A 24,519-nucleotide genomic window follows, 5' to 3' on the forward strand; every position below is an offset into this window, starting at 1 on the left:
CTCACCCTGTGTCACCTTCTCCCCATGACGCATTGAACCATGTTGTTTGGTTATTCTGATGAACTATCTCCAGATAAGATAATTCTCTTCTATTGAATTTTTCCCTCTAAGATGAAACAAGAATGCACTTGATTTCTGTTGTCAGTTCCCTGGGGCTACAGTAAGTTGCACTCCAAATAACAGGGAAATGAGATAGCCCTCAGAACAACAATAAAATGGCTGTGATATTTTATACACAATGAATTAGAACAGAGTTATATAAAAGTACCCTAAAGAGACAAACATCAACTGCAAGCAGGCAAGGCAGACCAGATCCTGAGTGATTTCATTGGACATGCCTAATCAACACATCTAAAGTGAAGTGTGTGTCCCTCCTTATGGGCTGTTAGTCAGCTATGACGCATTGAAAAAGAGACAGGTCAGAGAGGGCATCTTTGATAGTCCCCGCCAGGAACTGTTGGGAGAAGATTATGGTCTCACTAGCAAAATGAATGTTATAAACTGTCAGCCTAATTTCGTTAAATATTTTAATCTACATGCCCTTTGTTCTGATTCCAATGACCAAATAACTTCATAATAATAATTAAGTTTCCAAAAAGAGATCTGTCTCTAGGGCAAAACATTTCTCATTTACCAACATGAATAACTTGGTTCCAGTATGTGCAATAGGACATAGCTACACCTCCCCACAGAAATCCCCTGCATAGATATAGATGGAAAATTCCTAGGTCTTGTGTCATAGGGGCAGATAAAGGATGAGTTGCCTCAGTGTTATGGCAGCATGAATATCAAGGCCTGGAATAGAACTATGAGGCCCAAATAACAGGACTTGCTGATTAGAAAATAATTACCTTATATGGTTGTAGAAGTTGTTTTCTTTGCTGCCAATGTGGCTAAAGATAGAGAGACCTCAGTTCTACCTCTAACCTAGCAAATACCTCACTCCATGTTGGTTCGAAGCATGCCTCTTTATGAAAATGGAAGGCAATGGGACTGCTATTTCAAAAGTTATTCAAAAAGCTAGTTGGGACTTCCCTGGTAGCGCAGTGGTTAAGAATCTGCCTGCCAATGCAGGGGACACGGGTTCGAGCCCTGGTCTGGGAAGATCCCACATGCCTCGGAGAAACTAAGCCCGTGCGCAGCAACTCCTGAGCCTGTGCTCTAGAGCCCGTGAGCCACAACTACTGAGCTCACGTGCCACAACTACTGAAGCCCGCACATCTAGAGCCCGTGCTCCGCAACAAGAGAAGCCACCGCAATGAGAAGCCCGCGCACCGCAACGAATAGTAGCCCCCACTCGCCGCAACTAGAGAAAGCCCGCGCGCAGCAACAAAGACCCAACGCAGCCAAAAATAAATAAATAAATGAATTAAATTTTTTTTGAAAAAGCTAGTTGTCCACCAAAATTTGTACTCTCCTGTCATTAGATAGATTTTCACTGGCGGGAATATTTCCTGCCCGGGACTGCACTTCCCAGCCTCCTTTGCATTTAGATGTAATCGTGTGACTATTTATCATCAAATGCAGTGCAAGCAGAATTGATGTGTGTCACTTCCAGACCAAAGCTTTTCAGAAAGCTCTTCAGCCTTCTCTATACCTCTTTACCCTTTAGCCATGCGGATGTCACTGATGATGAAGCCCTAGAGAACAGCAGAACCACAACACGGAATAGTCCTGCAACCTGAAATCACTGCACAGAGAAAAGCTGGTCACCGACCATGAATAGCACATACATAATACTGTTTCATGAGTGAAAAATAAATATATTTTGTGTTTGAGCATTTGTAAATGTGCAGGTTTATTTGCTACAGCAGTTACTGTTACCCTAACATACCACAGGTATATCCTCTTGCACTGCTTAGTCATATCTGAGAATAAACTGCTAAAAGCAACCTTGAACTGAGTGCTAAGCTGTCATTCTCTCATCCTCAAACCTAGACGAGGTCCTCTCATTTGGTCTCAGCAAACTTGAGAATTGCATTCTCCATAGTAGATGAATGGTTTGGATTCCAGTTTTAGGATCAGTTGCTATGAGCTTGCTCAGTGGAGGTCTCAAGAGATAAAACCTACCCTCGGTGGGCTGGCACCCTCAGGTCTTTGAGGCTGGAAGGCTGCAGGACTCGGTCCTGGACAATGAAAAATTCTCCAATTGAAATACCACCGCACAAGTGCTAGTTCTCTCCTTCATGTGCCTGGGAAGCACCTGTTTTCTATGGTACTTCCTTCAGACTTTCACGACTTTAAAGACAAAGAGAGGATGGCCCAGCAGTCAAAAATCATAAATTAGTATGGTCAACCAAAGGTGGGCAAATAATTAGTCAAGTGCACTGGAAATATCCACGCTGGTATCTCTCTACCCCTCACTACTCGAAGTGTTACCCAGAGACCAGAGGCATCAACGTCACAGGGAAGCTTGTTAGAAAGGCTGAAGTTCAGTCCTTGCCCCAGATTTCTGAACCCAAATTAGCATATTAACAAGATCCCCATGGGATGTGTGTGCTCATCAAAGTTGGAGAAGCCCAGCTTTAGCCTTCCATCTCCACTCCCACCCTCACTTCTTCTGCTTTTCCAGGATGAAGGGCCTTTGGTTATGTCCAGCCATTTTTGTTCCCTGAGAAGCAGTCACTAGAGGAAGAGAATGGGCCAGGAAATCTGACATCATGAACCTTGGGGAGCAGCCTGGAAGTGTGGGTTCAAAAGGTGAATTCCAAAATCAGTTTCAAAGTCCCCCTCGCCAGTTTACCCCAAAGTCCCCCTCGCCAGTTTACCCCAAAGCCCCAGAAAGTCTCCACAGCTTCTAACAGGCACTTCCCTTTCCTTGTGCATCTCTCTCACCCTAATAGGCTGATCCAGGAAGTGAGTCACTCCAAGGAAGCCCAGCCTTCAGCCAGGTGGGCCAGCTCAGCTCACCTTCCTTTCGTCACAGGAGGCACTTAAGTCCCCTGTTCACACAAGTGTGGCAATTTGCTGAGTTTTAATCCCCAGATCAAAATATAAAAATAGGCCCCCCAAAAGTCATTGGATTTCAGAATAAAATAAATTTTACTTATGAAGTATTCACCAAGAGAAACCAAAATAAGTAAGCTCAGGAAATTTTACACAGATGGATGTTCCTCCAACTCTTTTATTATCATCTCCTGCTACAGACTCCAAAGACAGCAGATAAAGTGAAGGTGTGGAGAAACAGCTACATTTACACCTGCAAGAGGCACAACTATAACAAGTGCATTATTTCACCTAAGGAACACCTCCCAGTCTCACTTTATGATTTTCTTTCTTCCTTCTTTCCTTCCTTTCTTTCTGATTTGAAAATATATTCTCAGGCATTTAAGGAAATGAACATGTTCCAGGTAATAAAGTAAGATGATTGAAGATCTATTGCTTTTGAAATTCCAGATCTTCCAGAAACTTTAGTTCATCAAAATCTACAGCATTGGACTTCTTTCAAACTCATTCCATTCTCTGAGAGTCCCTGATTTGCAAAAGAATTAACAGACAAAAGTCATAATCTCCAGGATTCTCTCATCATTAAAATGAAATAGGCATCGGTGTCAATAGAAGCGCTAACACCAGCATAATAGTTCAAAAAGTCTTCTTTTGAAACCTGAGGGGGATTAAGGGCAAGGGAAAAAGAAGGAAATGGTGTCAAAACATGTGTGTCATTGTTTAGCAGTTTACGTTCTCCCTGAAATCTTTTCTACTGAGTTTGCTTTGCCACTGGACCTCAGGCAGGGTCAGGCGAGTCGGCGGGGGAGCCTGGCTTGACTTTCCCCTCTGACTCTGAGATGGGGCATTTGCAAGGGCCGCCAAAGACCTGCCTGCCCACTGGCCAGCTACAGTTTTCCCACAGCCATCATTTCTTGCAATAAGATAAAAATCTCTAGAGCTGTGCTATCCAATACAGTAGCCACTAGTCACACGTGGCTTTTTTAATTTAACTGAATTAAAATTAAACATAATAAAAAGTTCAGCTCCTCATTCACACTAGCCCCCTGTGGCTAGCGGCTGACATCTTGGAGAACACAATATAGGACATTGCCATCATCACAGAAAGTTCTATGTGACAGTGCTGCTGTAGAGCGTACTTTGTATCATGATACTTGTGGTTATTATTAATACTTTAGAGAAGTTTACAGCATAAATGAATAGACTAAAAGCCCTTTAGTGAAGGGGAGTCTAGACCAAACACTAGCACAGAGCAGGGGAGTAGCCATAGGAGAGGCGCTAAAGGCAAACTCACGCAACCGCTCAATTTGGCCAGGATATGTGTTAGTGTTTCATGCTTGGCCCTGTGCTTCCGATAACAGGCAATAGAGTTAAGAGCAGAGACACAAAGAGCAGTAATCAACCTCTAGGTTCCGTCTCTCTCCCCTCCCTCTTAACCTCCCCTGCTCCTTAATACCAGCCCAGAGAGTAATAAATTCCCCGTAGTCTTGGACACATCACTCAGAGGCCGAGCATTCTGGGAATTTGCTTGGCCCGTTAGGCAGTAGTCCAACCCTGCAGGAAAAGGAGTATTAACATCAAATTTTCAAACTCTCGTTCTTGGCTGTCAAAATAATGGTTTTCGTGGATAATTACGTTTTGTTCTTTTAAAAGCACAAGAGAGTACAATCTGAGCAGGGCCTCATCATTTTCAAAGGAAGTTCATCACCTGTAACTGAAACATCACACAGGTACATATTTAGATGATTCGAAAGCACCATCAGGAAAGTAAACTTTTAAAGAAGCAGGGTATGTAACATGTTAGTTAATAAGAAGAAATATATTTTGGAACCACTTTAAAATGGAAATAGAAAAGATAGATGAACTATTTTATTATAAGAGTAGTTAATGTTTCAAGCCTTAAAATTGCAGAAATCCTACTAGATCAGAATCATGTTAATGGCAAGGCACAGTCTGATAATGTGACAAAATGACAAGGCTGGTATTATAAATTAAACCATGTCTAACCTTGCAGCTCAAAAACTTCTCAATCTCTGGTTCCTAGAAATGATATCCTAACTATTGCCATTAAAGACAAGTTCTTGCTTTCAGTGCATACCTAACTTACCATGCACAGTTTTTGAAACAAAATATTTAAACTTTTATGTCATAGATATCTAGTGAAATCTGCTTTATAAAACATTGTTTTTGAGCATAATTTCTATTCAATTTCTATTTGAGAATCCTATCAAGAGAGGAGTTACATATAGAAACAGCTCACTATCTAGAAAATAGCTTGTTTTCCAGTTATGCAAATAAAGTCTTGTCAACTAACTGTTGGCCTGATATTGTTTTATAAGATATGTGGGAACCTTTTATGACTAGCATAATAATTATACTTGTATGCAAATAGATATCTCCAAGCAGCTGCAAAACATACACGAGTATAAGTAGGCACAGCCTTTATAACCTTCTTTCCATTACTGATTTGCTTAACAGCCCCGCTTTTTTTAGTATAGATGGAACAAAAGTAAATTGTCACACAAACCCTACCTAAATGAGCTCAATTATTGGAGCCTAAATTAATGGTGATTTACTATATTCACTTTGCAGCCTCAAAGATAACCTGAAGTAAATGGGTGTTGAATGTCATTGCTAAATGAGATTTTAGGCATAACTAAGTATGAAATTTGTAGAATGGTATTTAGTTTCCCAGTTTCCTTGGGAACTAAAGGAATGATCTGGGTTTTCTGAGGTAATGCCTGACATTTGCTAATACCCTGCATTCGTGCCCCACTTTATCCCATCAAGGTGGAAGCACTCTGGCAGGAGCAAGCCACTCGGCCTCCATCATTTTCTCTCAACTGCAGATCCACATCCTGTTCTAAGGCTCCCTTGGAGCACTGATTGTCTCCAGTTCTGCATGTGGCCTGAGCGTTCCTAGGAGACCAGCAACTCAAACCTTTCAAGTTTAAGATCAAGATGTTCCCAGGATCAAAACCAGTCCCTGAGCGCCAAGTGTTAAGACGAGTAAAGAAATAGGTGCCCAAGTCTTCAATGACAGGATTACAAACTACAGGCTCAGAGCTTGCTTCAAATTTCAAGTGCCTGAGCTCTGAGTCGCCGGGTCCTTTGTAAATTTAGTATGAAGTCTAGAGCAGGATGAAATTGGAGATGAATGATGGTTGCGTGGCCAGCGTGACGTAAAGCTGGGCGTGACCCTTCCTGCATCTGAGCTGCTTGCTACAGGTCCGCTGTTGAGAGCAAAGCGGGAGCCGGAAACCCATGGTACGCACAGGACTTTTGGTGAAACAGAAAATGCATCCACAGCATTCAGTGGTTATTAGGACATTCCTGATACTCAAGAGCAATAAAAATATATTCCATTTATGAAGAAGAGGGAGAAGAATCCAGAACAAAAGAAAATAGACCATTACATCTTGAGATGTTCTCTCCCTGATGCAGTCTACCTTTCTGGTGGTGGCGAGGTCCAACCTCAGCTACTGGTTGGTTGCTCATATTTTCAAGGGGGTTCTCTCTTAAGGAGCCCCTTCCACTCCATTTAATGAGGGGAAATACTGGCTCTGGCGAAGCAGGTGCGAGAATGAAACAAAAAGCTCGTGCTGTTCTCAGAGAGGAAAAGCTGTTTCACCACAACCCCTCACCACACCAACTGAGATGGCAAAAAGGTCCCTTCTCACACAGTGTTGTTCTCAAAACCCCCGGCAATCACTTGTTTATGTTTCTTTCAACAGATTTTGCCCATCATCTGTTTTAGAACACAGAATTTTAGGGGATTCACTTAGTAGGGTTTTTTTTATTACAACCAATAACTAGCTATCTCTATCAAGGTTTATGTCATTTTCTTACAAGCAACTTGGAGGAGTAAAACTATGTTTAGAAATACGGCTTTCAAAGGATCAATTACACGAAAATAACATTATATAACAATCTATCAGACCCTCGGCACCTTTGTTTTCCCTTCAATCATAAGAATTTCTAAAATTTAAAACTTTGCTGCGTCTTTCAACAAGCCCTTCATTAAAAAGAACAGCCTATAACTTCCAGGAAAGCAAGTTTGCTGACTAATCTGAAAAACTGGAAGTTGTGAAGTTGTTTTTCACTCTGTGCCCCAAAGAGATACACGTAAATCCAAAAAGGTACACTGCTCAGAGCGTGTTAGTAGAATTTCATGAGGAAAGAGTAGAAAGGCACCCACACACCATCCAAGAATACATCTGGTTAATTTAACCTCCACTTGATTAAACATCAGCAGAATAAATTGCATCTGTAGGGAGCCTGATGAGGGTTGAATCGTGACCTGCTTGTACTCTTGTGATTCAGTGAAGCAATCCATACCGGCCAAGAGAAGTGAAGGGCCAGTGACCTACCTCCGAGAATAGAAGGGTATTTTCCTTGACTGTCTACACCCATCGGATCCACTACATAGTTCTTCCACACACCACCATGTGAAGGGTCCCAACCGCCCTGATTCAGAAGCCAGATGAGACTCAGAGAGGGGAACTTCAGTGCCCACGCTTCCCTTCCTCTTTGATCTCTTAAAGACTGTGGGCAGTTAGATTGGCCCAAAAGCCAGTAGTTTTGTTTGCATTTATTCTAGCACATTGCTTATCCCCACAGCCTAGAAAAGAACATGGCACATGGCAGTGGCTCAATAAGTATTTTTTGATGGGATGTCTTTTCACCCTAAAACCATGATGTATGCAGCCTACTTGGAGGGGGCCCAGCTCTGCCTTAAAAGCTGCTATTATGGCATGAAACGTGACTCCATGCTTGCCACCAAACCACAAAGAACCATACATTGTCCTCCAGGGGGCCATCTGGGTCTGGAAAGAAATCCTATCAAGGTTTAAATGACTGAAAATCAGCCCCACAGACTGGCTGGAAGAATTCTGCCTCAGTCTACAATTCAGCTCATGCATCTTGGGTTTCTCGTCTGCCCTCTATCTGGAATTCATGCAGCATGTGCTCCAGCTCTTGACAGCGGCTGAGGCAGGGCTCCTCCATTCTTCCCCGGGTTTGCCTTGCCGGAGTTAGAAAGCCAGATTCAGTACCGATACTGGTAGCTTGTTCTGACCAATCCTGATTCTCAGAATTCTCATTGTTCCTGTTGCATGAAAAGCTGCCAATTTCATCCTCTTCTCTTTGGCTTATTTGTGTAATTTTCTATCTGGGGCCTGGGCCTAACAGTTGAAGCGCTCCCAAGGGTTGTTTTGGAGACACTTTTTGTGTTTTATCCTCTTACCTAAGTGGTCAGTGTATCTATTTTTTTTTATTACAAAGGGAGTAATGTTTTAAATGTACAAGTTAAAAAATATATATGTACAGAGAAAAAATATTAGCAAATTTTTTTAATGACACTTCTCTGTCCCTCCCACTGCTACCAGAAGGAATAGATTTAAATAATGAGTGAGTGCTGACTAGGCCAGAAATCACAGGTTAAGACCGAGAACAGGAGTGCAGTGATCCTTGACCATCAGGTTATTAGATCTGGTGTCCGGAGGGTGAGGGGGCTGTGATGGAATCCTTGCTGCAGTCCAGAACCTAACCTGCTAGAAGGGAGGTGACTTAGTGTGACCCAATACACTGTGAGGCATGGATTATCAGAAATCTGATAGCAGTGTCCTGTGCCCCAATTAGACAGGAAGCAAAGTGCTACTGGGGAAGACGAAGCTGATAGCTGCAATCTAGTCCTTCTTCAGAATCACATGCTAATTCTATGGCCCCAGTTAAGCAGAGGCATGAGTCATTCCCAGAATCAAAGACACAAATCATCTAGAGCAGCAGGCTTGAAACCCACCATGCCCAGATAACCGGGGGCCTCTCCTTAGTCACAATCTGCAAGGTGTAGGCTGCAGAAGACATGGATATTTTTCCTGTCCATTTCTTCATAGTTTCTTCTGGCTTTCTACATCATTCCTACATATTTCTTCATAATACTTGGCATCTTTTGGACTGCCACCGTCTACATAAGCCTACATAATAAATCCAATGGAAAACCAGACTTGCGCCATTAATTTGAGAAACAAAAGCTAGCTTCCCATGATATGGGGATGCTCTCATCCTCAAGAAAAAGGTCTCTTTTCCAGCCTGTCACCAGGGGAACTGAGAGTGTAGCTTCTCAACAATAAACAAAGCAACGCGTCCTCTTTGTTGATTGCTATCATTCTCATCTGGAAACGTCTGTTTTCACAATTCTTAAATCAATGTATATCCTGATCCCAACTTCCAAATCTGCGAAGTAAAAAGTAAACAAACGAATTGATACAAAAAATGTCACGCGTGTTCCGACACTAAATCCAGAGCCACTTAAATACATAAGATCATAAAGGGAAAAATTACCCCAATCTATGTCCCCAAAGCAGAGAATAAGTGCAGCCAGGGACAGAGTGACAAAAAGGACTGTCCCTGAGTAACAAGGTCATTCCCTCCAGCACCATAGCCAGAGGGTTAGTCACCGTGTTTTTTATCTCTGGCCCAGAAACAGAACACACAAAGAGAGAGCTGCAGTTTCAGTATCTATTTTCCAGCAGCAGGGGCTACCTTTGCTTAGAAGCCTTTCCTGGGGAGATCCTCACACATCAACAATATGAAGCCAAAGCTTAGACCTGGAGGAGAAAGCTTTGAGACACAAAGTGTCAGGATGGAAAACCTGCTTTGGAGTGCGCCTGTGATCCTAGTCTATGCCATGCCCCGCCTCCTTGTGCTGGTGGGAACTTCAGCGTGATGGGCCAACAGCAGGGAGGGGAGAGATGAATATTCCAGCAGACCACTGATATGATCTGCCCACTCACAGTTGAGATGTCCCACATAAATTCTGAGAGCACAGCCCAGCTTCAGAATTTAACCACAGAAACAGTCCTGGCGCTACTGCTCAAGGAAATGGTCTCCAGCCTCACACCAGCCTTTAAAATGACCCAAAAAAGTCATTTTAAATCTATTCGCCAAACAGAGGCTTCCCGAAACCAGAGGCAGAGAAACTCAACATTCAGTTATAGAAATAGAGGCCAACATGAGGTCTCCTTCTGGTCCCCAGATTGGGACTGAGGCATGTGAAGATTTACAGTCATTCATAAAAATAGGTGAATTCTTCCACCTAGAAATGGACCATCTAATAGGATATGGAGAAACACTCTGGGTGCATGGGTGGGATAATACTTAACACTTTTATTAATGGCCAAGGAAGAAATCTAATGTTTATTAGACACCTGAATATATCAGCCTGGCTCTAGGAGATTTTCGGACCTTATTTTAACTAATTCCTGTTTTAGAGCTAAAGAAGCAGCCTCAGAGAAGTCACAGTTAAATACTTAGTGTCTTCATTTCTGCCCTAGAAAATACAGTGTATGTGAGCACGGAAGAAACCCTGGGGTGAACATGAACTCAGCTATGATCCTGGTTTTGAGATGATGTTTAATCATTTGGAGCCACATGGCAGCACTCAAATCCCTGGTCCCCAGGTCATACATTTAGCGCTTGCAGGCAGTTATCACGACGATGAAATACACATCGGTGTCAATGGAAGCGCTCACCCCGGCATAGTAGTTCATAAACTCCTCGGGGGTCACCTGCAGTGGAAAAGTTAGAAACGAAAACAAAACTTTGCTTCTCACCATTTCAGTGGAGGCCCATCTCCAGGACCTGTAAATGGGAGGGAAATTTCAGTCAAGGAGGAGTTTTAGGGACACAGCTGAGGAACAGATCTAGAACAAGAGAAAAAATGATGTTGAGGACGGAGTGAGGGGGTGGCCGAAGGGAGAGAGGGGAAGAAAGTCTTGAAAATTTCCAAACCAACCTAAATGGAAAGTGAGATACAGGTCTCGTCTTCCTTTAAGAGCAGAAGCCCATCTGTTCAGGTAAGCAAGAGTGAAACTCAGAATAAGAAACAAGTTTTCTTTAACCACAGTGAATACCGTCTTTCTGTGACACGTCAGAAACATCACCTCATGTCCTTGTGTCAAGACAAGAAATGTTTTACCTTTCAAAAAATGGAGCTCGGTCTTATGGGTAAGAAAACAGATTTCTTGTTAAACACTCCTTGGCTTCATGCTTCTTTTAAGATACATATTACTCATTCTAGGCACAGAGGAAGTTAAAAAGATACCCCCTGCTCCATGTCCCCTTGGGTTCTCTCTTCTCCCATGCCTGTTTCAACTAATACTTTTATCTGTGCTAGGATTTTACTTTCCTTTCCTTTCGGAAAAAAGAAAAAACTGTTACCAATTTATTCTTTAATAGGTGGAGGTGAAACGTACACTCTAATTCAACCATATTGGCTGACACAATTGGTTGATTGAGGGAAATAATTGTCCTCTGGTTTGATCTCTATAACCAGTGAATTTAGCCCCCAGTATAGACTTGCTTATATGAGAGAATGCAGACACAATAATGATGGCTGTTTTGGAAATTTATTGTTTTTCTAGCTAGCCCTCAAATTTCAGTGTCGTGAGGGATTGAAAACATCACAAAAAGTGAAATCCGTAAACAATTCAAAACCCCTTTCTGGTCCATAACAGCAAACTCCTCTCCCACCAAGTCTTTGGGAACGTAGCTATCTCTTCCAAGAATCACATGAGCTGAATGACCCACTTACTTTTTTTGCTGAAATTATAAGTGAACAGAGAAAAAAGTCTCAGGATCCACAGTTCTCTCCCTGTACTGACCTCTTTCCCCTGCCTGTCCCCCCAAAATAGCAAAAAGTAGTAGGAAGAAAGGCGTTGAATGGAGCTACTAATTGAGCTGCGCTTATCAGTGTCTGGAAGTAGAACTAAATAATATATGTACATAGCTTTGGTAAAAATTAGAATACCATTAATGTCTCTTTTCTTGCATTTCTTTATTTCTGTCCTCGTTTGCATTCCCAGTTATCCAACCTTAAGCTCCATCTGGAGTTCCTTTATACTGACAGTTCCTTGTGCATTTAAAATGATTCAACGTGGAAAAGTGTGAATCGCATATCACTTTTCAGAAACATTTTCATTATGTCTATTAAATGGAATATCCCCGTAAAGTCCTTGGCACAATGGCTGGGAGACAGTAAGTACTCAATAAATATTCCTTAGATTCAATAATTATGCTAAATGAGGTTCCTGGGCATAATATATGTAGTCATTAAATCAGGCACTTCTGAATCTTTTAGAGGCAAGGATCTCAAATACAAATGTGAATAAGAGTCATTTGGGATACTTATTAAAACTGTAAGTCCTTGAGCTTCATCCGTTCCCCCGACGCCCAGCCAGAAAAATCAGATTCTGCAGTTCTTCAGGGCAACCAGCAACCTGCATTATGAATCCATTCCCCAGATGGTGAGCGTACACAGAGCTGGGGATTTATGCAAGGTCTGTGAAATTCAGGTGACATCAAATGCTGTAACTGCTAAAAACCCCAGTAACCCTTACGAGTATTTGAGAACCTAATGTGGCTTGCGAAGATAAATGTCAAAAGAAATGGGGTGGGAGCTTTAAATCAGCTGAATCACAACAACTGGCTACTTTGACTTGGGTTAGAGAAAAGGGCAGCTGAGGTTTCCCCAGCAACGAGGAGGAACCACCTGCAGAAAAGAGGTAAATACACCCTGGGATCCCATGTAGAGTTGGGCTAATTTGGGGAAATGGCAGTTGACTATTTTTCCACCACCATCTCAGAGATCAAAGGCCAGCCATATGGGAAGAAAACATACGGTTCTGCTGTTTCTGTCCCTACGCATTTGGCTGCCTGACAGAATCTAGGCTCCTTTTTTATCCACTTCTGCAATCACTTCAGGCTAAAATGGAGGGTATTTCTCTGTCCCCGGCAGGAAAATGTCAGCAGAAAGGACAGAAAGATCTCCTTCCTACCCTCTTCTCCCCTCAGTCATAGGACTCACCACGAAGTTTCACGGAAAGAAACAATTGGGGGAAATTCCCTTCAGGATGAGAAGGCTTGTTTCTTTCTACCATCTCTGCTTCCCGCTCACTTCCCACTAATCCTTCCTGTGTGGCCAAGGGGTCAGGAGTAACCCTCCCCAGGGTTCTGCTGCCTCAGCCATGCAGGGAACTCCCTTCCCCATAACCATAACCTTCAGGACACCTCAGGGCAGAACTGATCTTGGGTTAAAAATCCCATTTCTGGCTGTTGATAAAAGACAGAGGACATTTCCATCTGAGCCTAGACACAGTTATGGAGATATAATTCCTTACCCTACCAAGTGACACATTTGTAACTTGAAGACACCAGTTATTGGAGATGCGTGGTTGCTTTTGTCCTTAAGTTCACTGGAGTTTAGAAATGCGAGTTCATCTCAAAGCCCACCAAAGACTAAATCAAAGTGAATTCTGTTATCTGGCATTCCCTTTGCTGAACGCTTCCCTGAAATGGCATTTCCATGCAGCAAAGTGTGATGACAAATGATGCTCATAAGGGTGTATGAAAAAGGCATGCAGCATCCTGAAATGCTCTGTGAATCATGTTCTCCAAAATTGAATTATGGTCTCATTTTCAAGTTAAATATATGTTATTATCATCAAATTCACCGGAATTAGGCTAGCTGTGTATGGTAAATACGGCAACCATGAAATAGAACATTTAACCAAAATACCACAGTCTTCAGATGATGAGTATTTAGCTGTATGTGACTCCCCTACCAATATATGTGCACGTACACACACACACACATTTTTACTACTTTTGTTCTCAGCTTTCTAGATGGTCACCAAGGCAACATTTTACTTCTATTTATAAAAAATATGGTATAAGTATTTTTAAGGTTTTGGGCCTGTTTCCCATTTACAATTACAGATCGGATAGAAGAAATTTCACTAGATTAAGCTCTTTCACTCACCACTCCATCTTTGTCATAGGATGAGTCAAAGTTATCCAGAAATTTCCGGAACACTTGCTCCTCCGTCCATTCTCCGTTTTGGTACTTCGGGTGCTGTTTTGCACTGTACACCTCACGAAGATCTTCAATTGTTATCACACCATCTCCAGTCTTGTCTAACTTTCTAAAAGCTTGCATAATTACCTCTTCTCTGGCTCTGGACATTGGAGGCTAGATACATAGAAGAAAAACACATACACAGACATACACAAGCAGATGAGTTTTTCCTGTATCATCTGTCATGAAACATCTTATTCCTCTCAGTGATGGGCAATTGTTTGTGTGCTGTTAGATGATGTGCATTACGACTGCTCCAAAAGATCCCTAAGCCTGTACTCATTCTCCTGCCAGTCTTCTCCATGGTGTGCTAACAGCTTCTGAAAACCAAGCCTCACAATAGCCAACCCAAACCATTCGAAAGCCAAACCCAGTAGATACGGTGATTCATGGGACCACTTACTCTTAATGCGAGAAGAAATTCATTAAAGTCTATTGTTCCATTTCCATCTTTATCAAACCTCCGGAAAAGCTCTTCTGCCTCTTCCTTTTCCATGACCACAGCATAATCATTTAACCCTTTCACAAATTCTTTGAAATCAAGGGTTCTGTTGTTATTGTCATCCATAATTCGAAACACTCTGAAGGTAATACACACATACAAAAAAAGAAGAAAAAACACAAAGAACAAGGTGTAAGGATAAAGATTTCAAAAGAAAACCACTCTCAAGGTTTTTCTGAAGTAAAATACGAGTCTTAGATTCTTCTCTGTACCCTCCTCCCAAATTTGGTGAGCCTCTTCCCAGTCTCTCGGAAAAGAAAAGAAACCTTTAAAAATATTCTGGGGCTTCCCTGGTGGCGCAGTGGTTGGGAATCTGCCTGCCAATGCAGGGGACACGGGTTCGAGCCCTGGTCTGGGAGGATCCCACATGCTGCGGAGCAACTAGGCCCGTGAGCCACAACTACTGAGCCTGCGCGTCTGGAGCCCGTGGTGCTCCGCAACAAGAGAGGCCGCGATAGTGAGAGGCCCGCGCACCGCGACGAAGAGTGGCCCCCGCTCGCCGCAACTAGAGAAAGCCCTCACACAAAAACAAAGACCCAACACAGCCAAAAATAAATATAAATAAATAAAAATTTAAAAATATATATTCTGTATGATTCTAATTATATGACATTCTGAAAAAGGCAAAACTATAAAGGTGGTAAAAAAGATGAAGGGAAGGGGAGAAAGATTAGGTGAAGCACAGGGGATTTTGAGGGCAGTGAAACTACTCTGTATGATACTGTAATGGGAGATACAGGACATGCATTTGCTAAAGCCCATAGAACCTCACAGTACAAAGAGTGCACTTTAATGTGTACATTAAAATTAGTTAGGAGGTCAGGGGATCCCAGGAAGGAATGCAGACCATGACAAGAGAATCTAACTGTTGTATAAAAGTTTGAGGCAATCTCACCGAAGGGGGATGGGGAGATGAAGATGCCGACTTAAGTAACTCTGGAAATGAGTAGAGTTTGTAAGACTAAAGACAAAAAGAACTGCACATAAGCTCTGTACTCTAGTTGATAAAGATATTTCCTGTGGAGATATGGGTTAACAATTATCATATTGCTATACGGGTACCCTAGCACTGATCAGTTAAATGAATGGCTGGTGGATGGTGGGAGCCAGGCTTCTCGCTGTTGGAATGGGGATTTATAGATAAGCTAGGGCAGTAAGCTAGAAGGATCTGATCCATGTGGTAGAGGATTGAGTTGGAGACATCAGTATGAACTCATGTTATAAACATAGATGATTAATATATAACGTATACACGATTACATACATATATACATATACATACACCCACAGGTTAGTATAAACATATATTTCCTTGTTCTAGCTAAGAGGACCTAGAAGTAACAACCCAGTAAGAACCAGCACATCTAGAGCCTAGATCTTGGTTTCTAATACAATTCTCCAGTAAAAGTATCTGACTTTCTTGGAGAAATCTCTGATTCTAGAATTGGGGCAGGAAATATGCAAGATGAGACTGGAGTATCTTATACCAGAAAGTAAGGGGGAAAAACCCTACACTGATGGGGATACATCAAAGGGACACAGAAGCCAACTGAAGAGCTCCCAAGGCCAAAACTGGAACAATTTGAGCAATAAGTGTTCAATTATAACCCAAAGTATAAAATAAATATCCATGAGTTAGTATTGGTTTAAGTAAATGATTGAATAAATAAATGTGAGAGGAGAGAAGTTTCTCCTGCAGAAGAATTTCAAATAAATTATGCTCATTCTCTGTCCTGAAGGAGGAAAGCCGACTCCCCACACCCTAAGTAGGACTCTGCATAGAGACTTCCCTTTAAAGAGTCCAACATGGAAAGGCAGCGGGGAGAGTAACTCCACATTGGAGAAGCCAGACCGGCACTGTCTCAGCCAGGTGACCAAGGTCAACATCAGTAGTGATAAATCATGTTGATAGTACGCATGCATCCGTCATTTGACATGATGAAAATGGCACTTTACTTCTGTGGTCCCCAAAGAAACAAAATCCCAGTCTAATAATAAGAAAAAAAGGGGGAAAGGGCAGCCAACCCTTGAGCTGAGGAGAAATTTAGGGAAGGGCAAGGCCAGTAAAGGCGAGGCGGGAGAGGGCACATTCAAGCAAACGGCCAAAGATAAGATGGTGTCTGTTCACGACAAACTGGTTCACGGTGGGAGGGTTGGTAGGGGTGTGGGGTGGAGACGGCATAGATGGCAGGAGGCATTCAATTGAATGGGCCAGGAAGTGGATGAGAGGGTGGTGGTCATGAAGGGTTTGCACCGAGGACAAGGATGTGGTCCCAGGATGAAAGAGGTAGAAGGCAGAGTGATGCAATATTAAAGGGAAGTGGTCTGGTCTTCCAGTTGGACGGTGACAGTCTGGCTACAGCCTGGGCTTCTGACAGAACTCAGCTTGGTCTGAGATTTGGGGGACTGTGGAGAGTGACATTCCAGTGCTCAGTACCCTGCTGGAAGTGAAGCCTGCCACAGCCTCCAGATGGGAGGTTGGAGGCCCCTGGTGTGGCATCCTGCATTTCCCTAACATATAACTCTCCCACCAGGAGGATTCCCATTTTTGTGGTTCTCAGTGTCCTGAGTCTAAGTCCTCCATGAGCCCTGGGGAAGCCTTGTTCACCCGTGAATCCCTCAAGATGTCACAATGCCTGGCGCATGGCAGGCACTGGATTTAGTCTGTTGGAAAGAGATAATGCTCAGGACCTGCCCTCGGGAGGCTTACAATCTCTTTCCACTCGGGTTTCTCAGTCCTGAGGACTACTCCCACTCTCAGAGGGCCGGGAACAGAAGCTGTTCTCCTATGGAGCTGGGGGAATCCCATGGGCAGCGAGCTGTTGATTATCTGACAGGCAATTCCGAAGCCCCTGGAAGTGATGGAGACACCACTGCTGCAAGAGGAACTCCAAAACCTGCAACTGCATCTAAATCAGTATTCCTTCCTCCCTCTTCTAATTTGGCCCCTAATTTAAGATTAGAGAACTTTCCATTTTTATTCACACCAAACCTCTGACCCTAAGCTCAGTGAACACTTTTATAGCATATCCAGTTCCTTTCCTGGGCATACAGAAGGCATTTCTCAGCCTCTCCTGAACCCTGCTGGGATTTTGGGGTTAGTAGATGCAAACTCTTACATTTAGAATGGATAAACAACAAGGTCCTAGTGTATAACATAGAGAACTATTTCCAATCTCCTGGGATCATTCGGCCCCTATTGTCACAGCTTTAGGGAGTGTTTCTCTCATTGCCCTGCTAGGTGTCTCTAATACCTAGACACGCTTCTACCTTCACCTCGAGTTGTCCCAGTAGCTGCACTTAAGAACCAAAAATTGTCACAGGGGACCTCAGAGATCAGTGCTTCCAAACTCTGCATTTTACAAACAAGGAGCTGAGAACCCAGGAGGAAGTGAGTGATTGCCCGAGGTCACTCAGCCAGAATTCGCCTCATCTGGCCGCACCCTGCTTTTCTCCTCCATCTTCCCACCACCCACAGCCCAGGTCCTACCTGCCAAGTCCTTTGATGCCCGCGGAGCCCCTGGTTAGGCACTGCAGGCGGAGCTTTTCGATGGGGTCAGTGGCCGTGGTGAGCTTCTTCTTGGCCTTGATCGCCATCTCTCGGTCGTGGCGTGCCGTCCCCGCCATCTGAGAGGGAATCCATTCGAGTCAGCGGGGCTCAGGTCTCCTCGCCTGCCTCTGACAGGGCAGGGTGACCACAGCCTCGCTGAGAAGGAAATTCACAGCACGCTCTCTCATCCACTTCACGAGAACCTTCTCAAACCTCCTAGACTTTCCAATTTTCAGCTACACTAACTATGTCCTGTCATATTTATTACTTGCTTATCTAGTCCTGACAACCTCTGATCTCTGGCCTGGACAATAGTTTTAAATATACAGCCATCCCCGATACTCTTTCATCTTTCAGAAGCACTCCTCCCACCATAAAAAATAAGTCTCATTTCACCAAACTCTTTTTGAGCCAATCTTACATGCTTTATTCTTTTATTTAGAATTTTCCATATTCCCTTTGACTCCAGATTTAATATTCTCCTTTTTGGTCTAAAGATTCATTTTTGTTGCTTCTGTCTTCACTGAGATTCTCAGTATTGGGCCTTGATGATTCCTACCAGTAATTAGTATGTTTTCTTGTATTAATTTGTTAGTGTGCATTAACACCTAACTAGGTTCTCAGGAAAGAAAAAAGGTAAGTAGACTCTCTCTCCTGAAGAACAGATATATCATTTTTCTACAGTTTGGCTTTTGTGTTTTAAATATTCAGAAATAAGGCAGAGGATAGATGCAGGGAAGCAGCTCCCCCTGCGAGGTCTCTGAGCAACGTAACGAACTGTGCTGACCCTGCAGCCGGGCTGGGGCTCTGAGAACACACACAATGGTGGAAAAGCCGCACGCTGGGAGCCTGGAGGCCTGGGATCTAGGCCTGACGGCAACGCACTCCTGGTGAGGTCGGAACAAATCTCAGGGCCTCCAATTCCTCCTCCTCTGTTAAATGAAAGGATTGGATTAAATGACCTTGAAATTCCAGCTCTGCTCCAGAAACACTTATCTTCTTATGAGCCCACTGACCCAGTAAATGGGGGATTCTAGAAATTTCTTTTTTAGGGTGAGTTGTGAATGAAAGGAGCAAGAGAGCTTGATGGATATGCAAAAAAACAGCATTCAGGGTGCAGGAAGAACTGGTGTTAGAAGGCTTCTGCCACTGACTCTGAGGCTCCCCTCTCCCCCCAGCCCCCCACGTGCTGGCACTTCATCCATCAGCGATGGCAGCCCTCACGCCCTCGAAGGCTGCTGCCTCCGATACAACCCATAAGGTCTCCCCACAAAGTTCTCGTTATTTAACTTTAGAGAGAGGGAATCTCAGACTGAAAGCCGAGGCCAGAGCAGATGATTCGGGGAAGCACATTTCCGACCTCCTTGCCCCTCACAGGGATGAAAAGGGGAGCGGCTCTTCTCAGTTCTCTTGGACGCCGGGCCAAGAGGAGGCCTTTGCCTGTCTAGGCCCCAACGCTTTGCTCCACATCGGGAAGAAACTGCTCCGCCTGAAGTTATGTGAACCCTTCTTTGCTTCCTCCAGCCCTGAAAGCAGAGGTTCCCGGAATTCCAGAGATCGGTTGCCTTTCCGGCAGCATTCACTTTCTTAAACCTGAGTTTGCCTGTTACTGCTTTGTCACCTGATCTCAAGGTGACAATTCCCAGAGCTTGTCCCCAGCTTCCAGCCCTGACTCCACCCCACAGAATCCCTCAGCTGCACCCAGAATCCTGTGCTCAGGATTCACGCGCAAGGCCACCGGTTCGCTGTCTGGCCACTTTCCACTCCCTCCCTCGTGGTCCTGGCCTGAGGCATCCCTGGTCCTGACCCTCTTTGGCAACCAGCCCCGGCCCTCCCCTCCCACTGTAAGAGCAGCAACTAGGGACGCAGCCCTCACCTGCCCTCCTCACCCTCTAAATCCACCGGGGACCTTGTGTCTTTCCTGCCCCTCCCCCTCACTCAGCGCCACTTGTTCACTCGTTGTCGCAGCCACTCTCCTCCGCATCCTCGTTTCCGCTGCCTCTCCCCTGCCTTTCCCACCCTCCTCTACCTGCCCTGATTTCCCACACCAGCCACAGCAGCAGAAAGGGAGTGGAGAGAGTGGAAGAAAGTGAGGTCTGGCTCCCGGATCCAAGAGACAGGGCCAGAGAAAGAAGGCCTGTGGAGCCCTCTTTGAAAGCCTTCAGGATAATGTTAACAACTTCAGTCGCTAACATTTGTCTGCTCCCCCTGTGTAGTAAGCACACATCCATTCCTCACAAAAACCCTCTGAACTGAATTGAAAACAGGGACTCTAACACTTTCACATACACCCCTGTTCACAGCAGCACTATTCACAAGAGCCAAAGGGTGGAAACAACACAAATGTCCATCCGTGGACAAATGGATGAACAGAATGCAGGGTGTCCCCACAGAGAAATATTATTCAGCCACGAAAAGGAAGTACTGATAGTGGATGACCCTCAGAAACGTGATGCTCAGTGAAAGAAGCCAGACATAAAATGTCACATATTGTACGATTCCACTAAGTCCCCTACATCCGAACAAGTTCTGTTCCAAGAGCGCTTCGTAAGTCCAATTTGTTCATAAGTCCAACAAAGTTAGCCTAGGTACCCAACTAGCAGTACTATAGTTAGTACTGCACTGTATACTAGTTAGTACTATTGGCTATATAGTACTGCACTGTAAACCTATTACACTAAGAATCCATACATAAAAAACAAACACTAAAAATAAAGGAAACTTTTTTAATCTTACAGTACAGTACCTTGAAAAGTACCGTAGTACATACAACGGCTGGCATACACGTTCACATCTTTTTAAGTTTGCAACTTGAAGGTTCGTATGTAGGGGACTTACTGTATATGAACTATCCAGAAGAGGCAAATTCAGAGACAGAACACACATGGGTTGTTGCCAAGGCCTAGGAGGAGGGGGCAATGGGGAGTGACTGTTTAATGGGAACAGGCTTTCCTTTTGGAGTGATGACACGATATAGCTGGTGGTTGAACAACAGAATGATTGAACGGTACACTTTTTAACGGCTGATTTCATCATATGTGAATTTCATCTCAATTTTTAAAAACCCTATGAGCTAATTACTCCTATGATTCATATTTCACAGATAGAGAAATTGACAAGCACAAAAATCAGGCAACTTGCCCAGGTCCCACGGTCAGTGTGGCTCACAGAAATTCACACACCATTAGGACTGTAGGACCCTGAAAGGTCATCGAGTGCCACCCCTGCCTCTGGCGACTTGAAAACTAGGGCTTGTGTTGGTCAAGGAACTTGCCCCAAAATCCTGGCCAACAATGAAACTCGGGGCTTCAGACCAAGCAGGGCTCTTTGTACTCCACCACCTTTGAGAAATACTACAAAAGCATCTCAAAGCACAGTGTGATGGCACCCACGCAGAGGAGAGCAGGGTGGAGTCCTGGAAAACATCCCCCCGATCCACCTCTGCAGCCGACCCTACCCAGTGACCATGCAGCAGTTACCTCTGGAGTCTAATCTGATATATCCAGAAAAAAATTACATTCTCTCCTGCCACCCAGCCTATCATGGTACTTGAAATGCCCATGTTAACTACCCTTTTTAATCATTTAATCACCCAGTTCATCAACAAACAGCTAATATTTATCATGTGATATTTTCAAGGCACCAGTTGGAGCAGATTACTCCAAGGAGTAAGCCCTTGAATGAATAGCTTAGAATCATAAACTTGAGTACTTAAGTCCCCTAGGTAAGCAAGGCAGGAAACATAAAATTTGCTAAGAACTGGGGGCTTTGGAAGAAGGAAGGATGGGGTAGGGTTTTGGTGAAGAAAGGCCATAGTCAGAGCTTCTGAAGTTTGCATGAGGGCACCAGGGCAAGAGCCTGTTCCCAAACATATGTCACCGGCATCACAGCACTGAACAAGCGTCCCTGCTTCCAGAAGACCCTCTCTGAGCACGGAGGAACCCGCGTGGTGACATCAGAGCCCATCCAGGCGGGCCTGCGCCAGGCAGGAAAGAGGCTGCCCTCCGATGCACGTGGCCGCAGCGCCACCTAGTGTTCGCACCGCGTCTGCGCAGGTCCCTGGATCAGGCGCCAGTTCGGTCCATGCCTTCAACAGACGTCTAATAAGTGCGGGGCACTGTGCTAGGAGTGGGGGGAAGAGGGAGAAAGACAGACAGCGCTTACAGCAATCCCACAGCTGAGCCGCGGCAGCTCAGGAGAGGCGGCTAAGCAGCTTTCTCAAGATTTGTCGGAGGAAGAGCTGATGTCTAACCTTTAATCCTAAAGGAGGGTGGAGGTCATCCAGGTGAGGGTCGCGGGGATAGGAGAAGGCAGAGCACTATTTCCCAAGTGCTAAGGCCAAAGTGAGAGAGAAAGGAGTGTAACTAGAGAAACGCAAGTATTTTAGTCTGACTGAAGAATAGGGGTGTATGTAGGGGCGGGGGTGAGATAGAGCCGTGGAGGCTGGGAGGGAATTTGGAAAGTGGAAATTTGGAGACACGTGAAACTGGGCAGGTCAGCAGGCGTCAGATCCCCAAGATCCTGAGACACCATGGTAGCGAGTCTGGATTCTGTACTGAGGGCAGCAGGAGACCACAAAGGGTTTCAAGTGAGAGGGCGACAGTTTGTACTGTAAAAGACCCCTCTGGATAAAGTGTGGGAAATGAACAGGAGGGTGGGACAGGCTGACCAGTGGGAGGTGAAACCACGCTCGTGACAACCAGGTGAGAGGTCATGCTGCCTGGAAGGAGTTATTGGCGGTGGGGACAGAGAAGATAAAGAGATCCGAGATGGAGAGTACCTGCCCGGGCAGCGAAGGGAGAGAGGTCCCAGGGGTCCAACCAGAGCTCTTGCTTACCGTTCCCCAGACCCACCCCCGTGGGGCAGAGACCTGGAGATTTGGGGGCACAGGCTGAGTGGAGCCGCCAGCAGGAAAGTCACAGGAGACTTTGCGGCAATGGTCACCAGGCCTCCTTGCGTTAAGGCTCCGTCATCCCGCTGTCCTGGCGCGCAGCTGCCTGCCGCTGCCAAAGCTCTCTGCCTGGTTTTCGAGAATCGTGTGGAATGGGTTATGGAAAGCTGAACATGCATGGAGGTCTGTCTGTTCATGATTCTTGGCCAGGTTCATGGAACTTCTCTTGCTGAATTCAGAGAAAAATTTGAGCGGAATCTTTGGGGAAGAGAGAAACTCTCAAGCCCCAGGCAGCACTTTTTTGGGTTGTCTTTGGTGACCTCTAGTGGTAATACGCTGAATTACATCCTCCCTCCCTCTCTCCTTCCCTCCTCTCTCTCTCCCCCTCCCTCCCTCTTTCCCTCCCATCCCCTCTCCCCCTCTCATGCTGGATCGAGTGTACAACCAACAACCAGCAACACAGAGGTGGATCTTAGTTACAACAGAACATGTTTGAAGGCAATGATTGAGAAAATTAAACCATCTCTACTGACTCCAATCCATTCAATAAACTGGTTATTACTATGTGGTAGATGGCAAAAAACAAACAAAGTGGCTCCTCAGGACGTTTCCCCTTAGAAAGTGCCTCTCTGGAATAAATATTAGATCCCAGTGCTCAGAGTAGCCTGAGACTGAAATGAAAGATTTAGACGGTTTGAAGAGAGACGTGGTTTCTGCACTGGAGACTGGGAAACCCCAGGAAAAGTGTAATGACGGGTGTGTGTCCATGTTGTTGACATTGTGAGAGTTCCCTCATTGAACCCAGCTGAACTGTATTCAACTAAAGAGACCCTTAGCCCCTCTGGCTATGCGAGGGACTGTGCTAATTCTTCAGGTGATATTATAGAGCTGTGGTCCCAAATCGATATGATCTTGCCTGCTAGGGGACATTTGACAATGTTTGGAGACATTTTTGGTTGTCACAAAAGGGGTGAGGGACGCTACTGGCATCTAGTGGGTAGAGGCCAGAGATGCTGCTAAACATGTGAGGAGAGCCCTTGACAATGAAGAATTCTCCAGTCCAAAATGTCAGTCACGCTCAGGTGAAGCCCTGCTGTAGAGAAAGACCTGGGCCCAGCAGGGGTGCTGAGACCACCATGGAAAAATAAAGATGCCCACCCTCCACCCCAAACACAGCAAACTGGCATCTCTCGGTGTGAGTGCTGGGGGTCTGCATTTTCACGTTTCCAGATGGTCTTAACTAACGCACACCAAAGCCTGAAAATCTCAGCTGTAACAGACACCAAGTCACCCTCGAGTGGCAGTAGCAAGACCTTGAGGGGAAAGGCTAGAGGGAAGGTTATAACATAGCACAGGGTAAGAAGCAGGCATGAACAGAGGACAGATAATGACCATTATAACCAGGCCAGGGACCAAGCCCTTGCTCGATGCTTTGCACTCATCAGCACGCCAACTCACATGGAGGGTCTTATTGAATAGAAGTCCCTTGCCTGAAAATGTACCATGAGGCAGTGGCAGAGTCAAGACTGATCTCCACTTCTGTCAAAGCCACCGTGTTCAACAGCTACGGCAAGGTGCTGAGAAATTGCTTTGGGAATTCAGAGAAGCACTACGAAATGAGATGAAGAAGAGACAAGGCTTCAAGGAAGAGATTCCTTGGAGAGCTGAAAGGGTTTCATGGCAGAGGAGGGCAGGGGACAGCAGTGCAGAGCAAA

General features: G+C 44.7%; 1 protein-coding gene across 2 annotated transcripts in view; it reads right to left on the minus strand.

The window, feature by feature from the left end:
• Nucleotides 1–3,502: 3,502 nt before the first annotated feature.
• CAPSL (calcyphosine like) overlaps nucleotides 3,503–24,519 on the minus strand; it is a 29,952-nt gene continuing 8,935 nt past the window's right edge. For both annotated transcript variants that reach the window (XM_059916241.1, XM_059916240.1), the window contains exons 2-5: nucleotides 17,854–17,990; nucleotides 14,265–14,442; nucleotides 13,766–13,975; nucleotides 3,503–3,604 (exon numbers count right to left, since the gene is read on the minus strand). In XM_059916241.1, the coding sequence (XP_059772224.1) occupies nucleotides 3,503–3,604; nucleotides 13,766–13,975; nucleotides 14,265–14,442; nucleotides 17,854–17,990 (627 nt within the window). The remainder of the gene's footprint in view (nucleotides 3,605–13,765; nucleotides 13,976–14,264; nucleotides 14,443–17,853; nucleotides 17,991–24,519) is intronic.

This window comes from Balaenoptera ricei, chromosome 3, assembly GCF_028023285.1.
Source record: "Balaenoptera ricei isolate mBalRic1 chromosome 3, mBalRic1.hap2, whole genome shotgun sequence".
Taxonomy (NCBI): domain Eukaryota; kingdom Metazoa; phylum Chordata; class Mammalia; order Artiodactyla; family Balaenopteridae; genus Balaenoptera; species Balaenoptera ricei.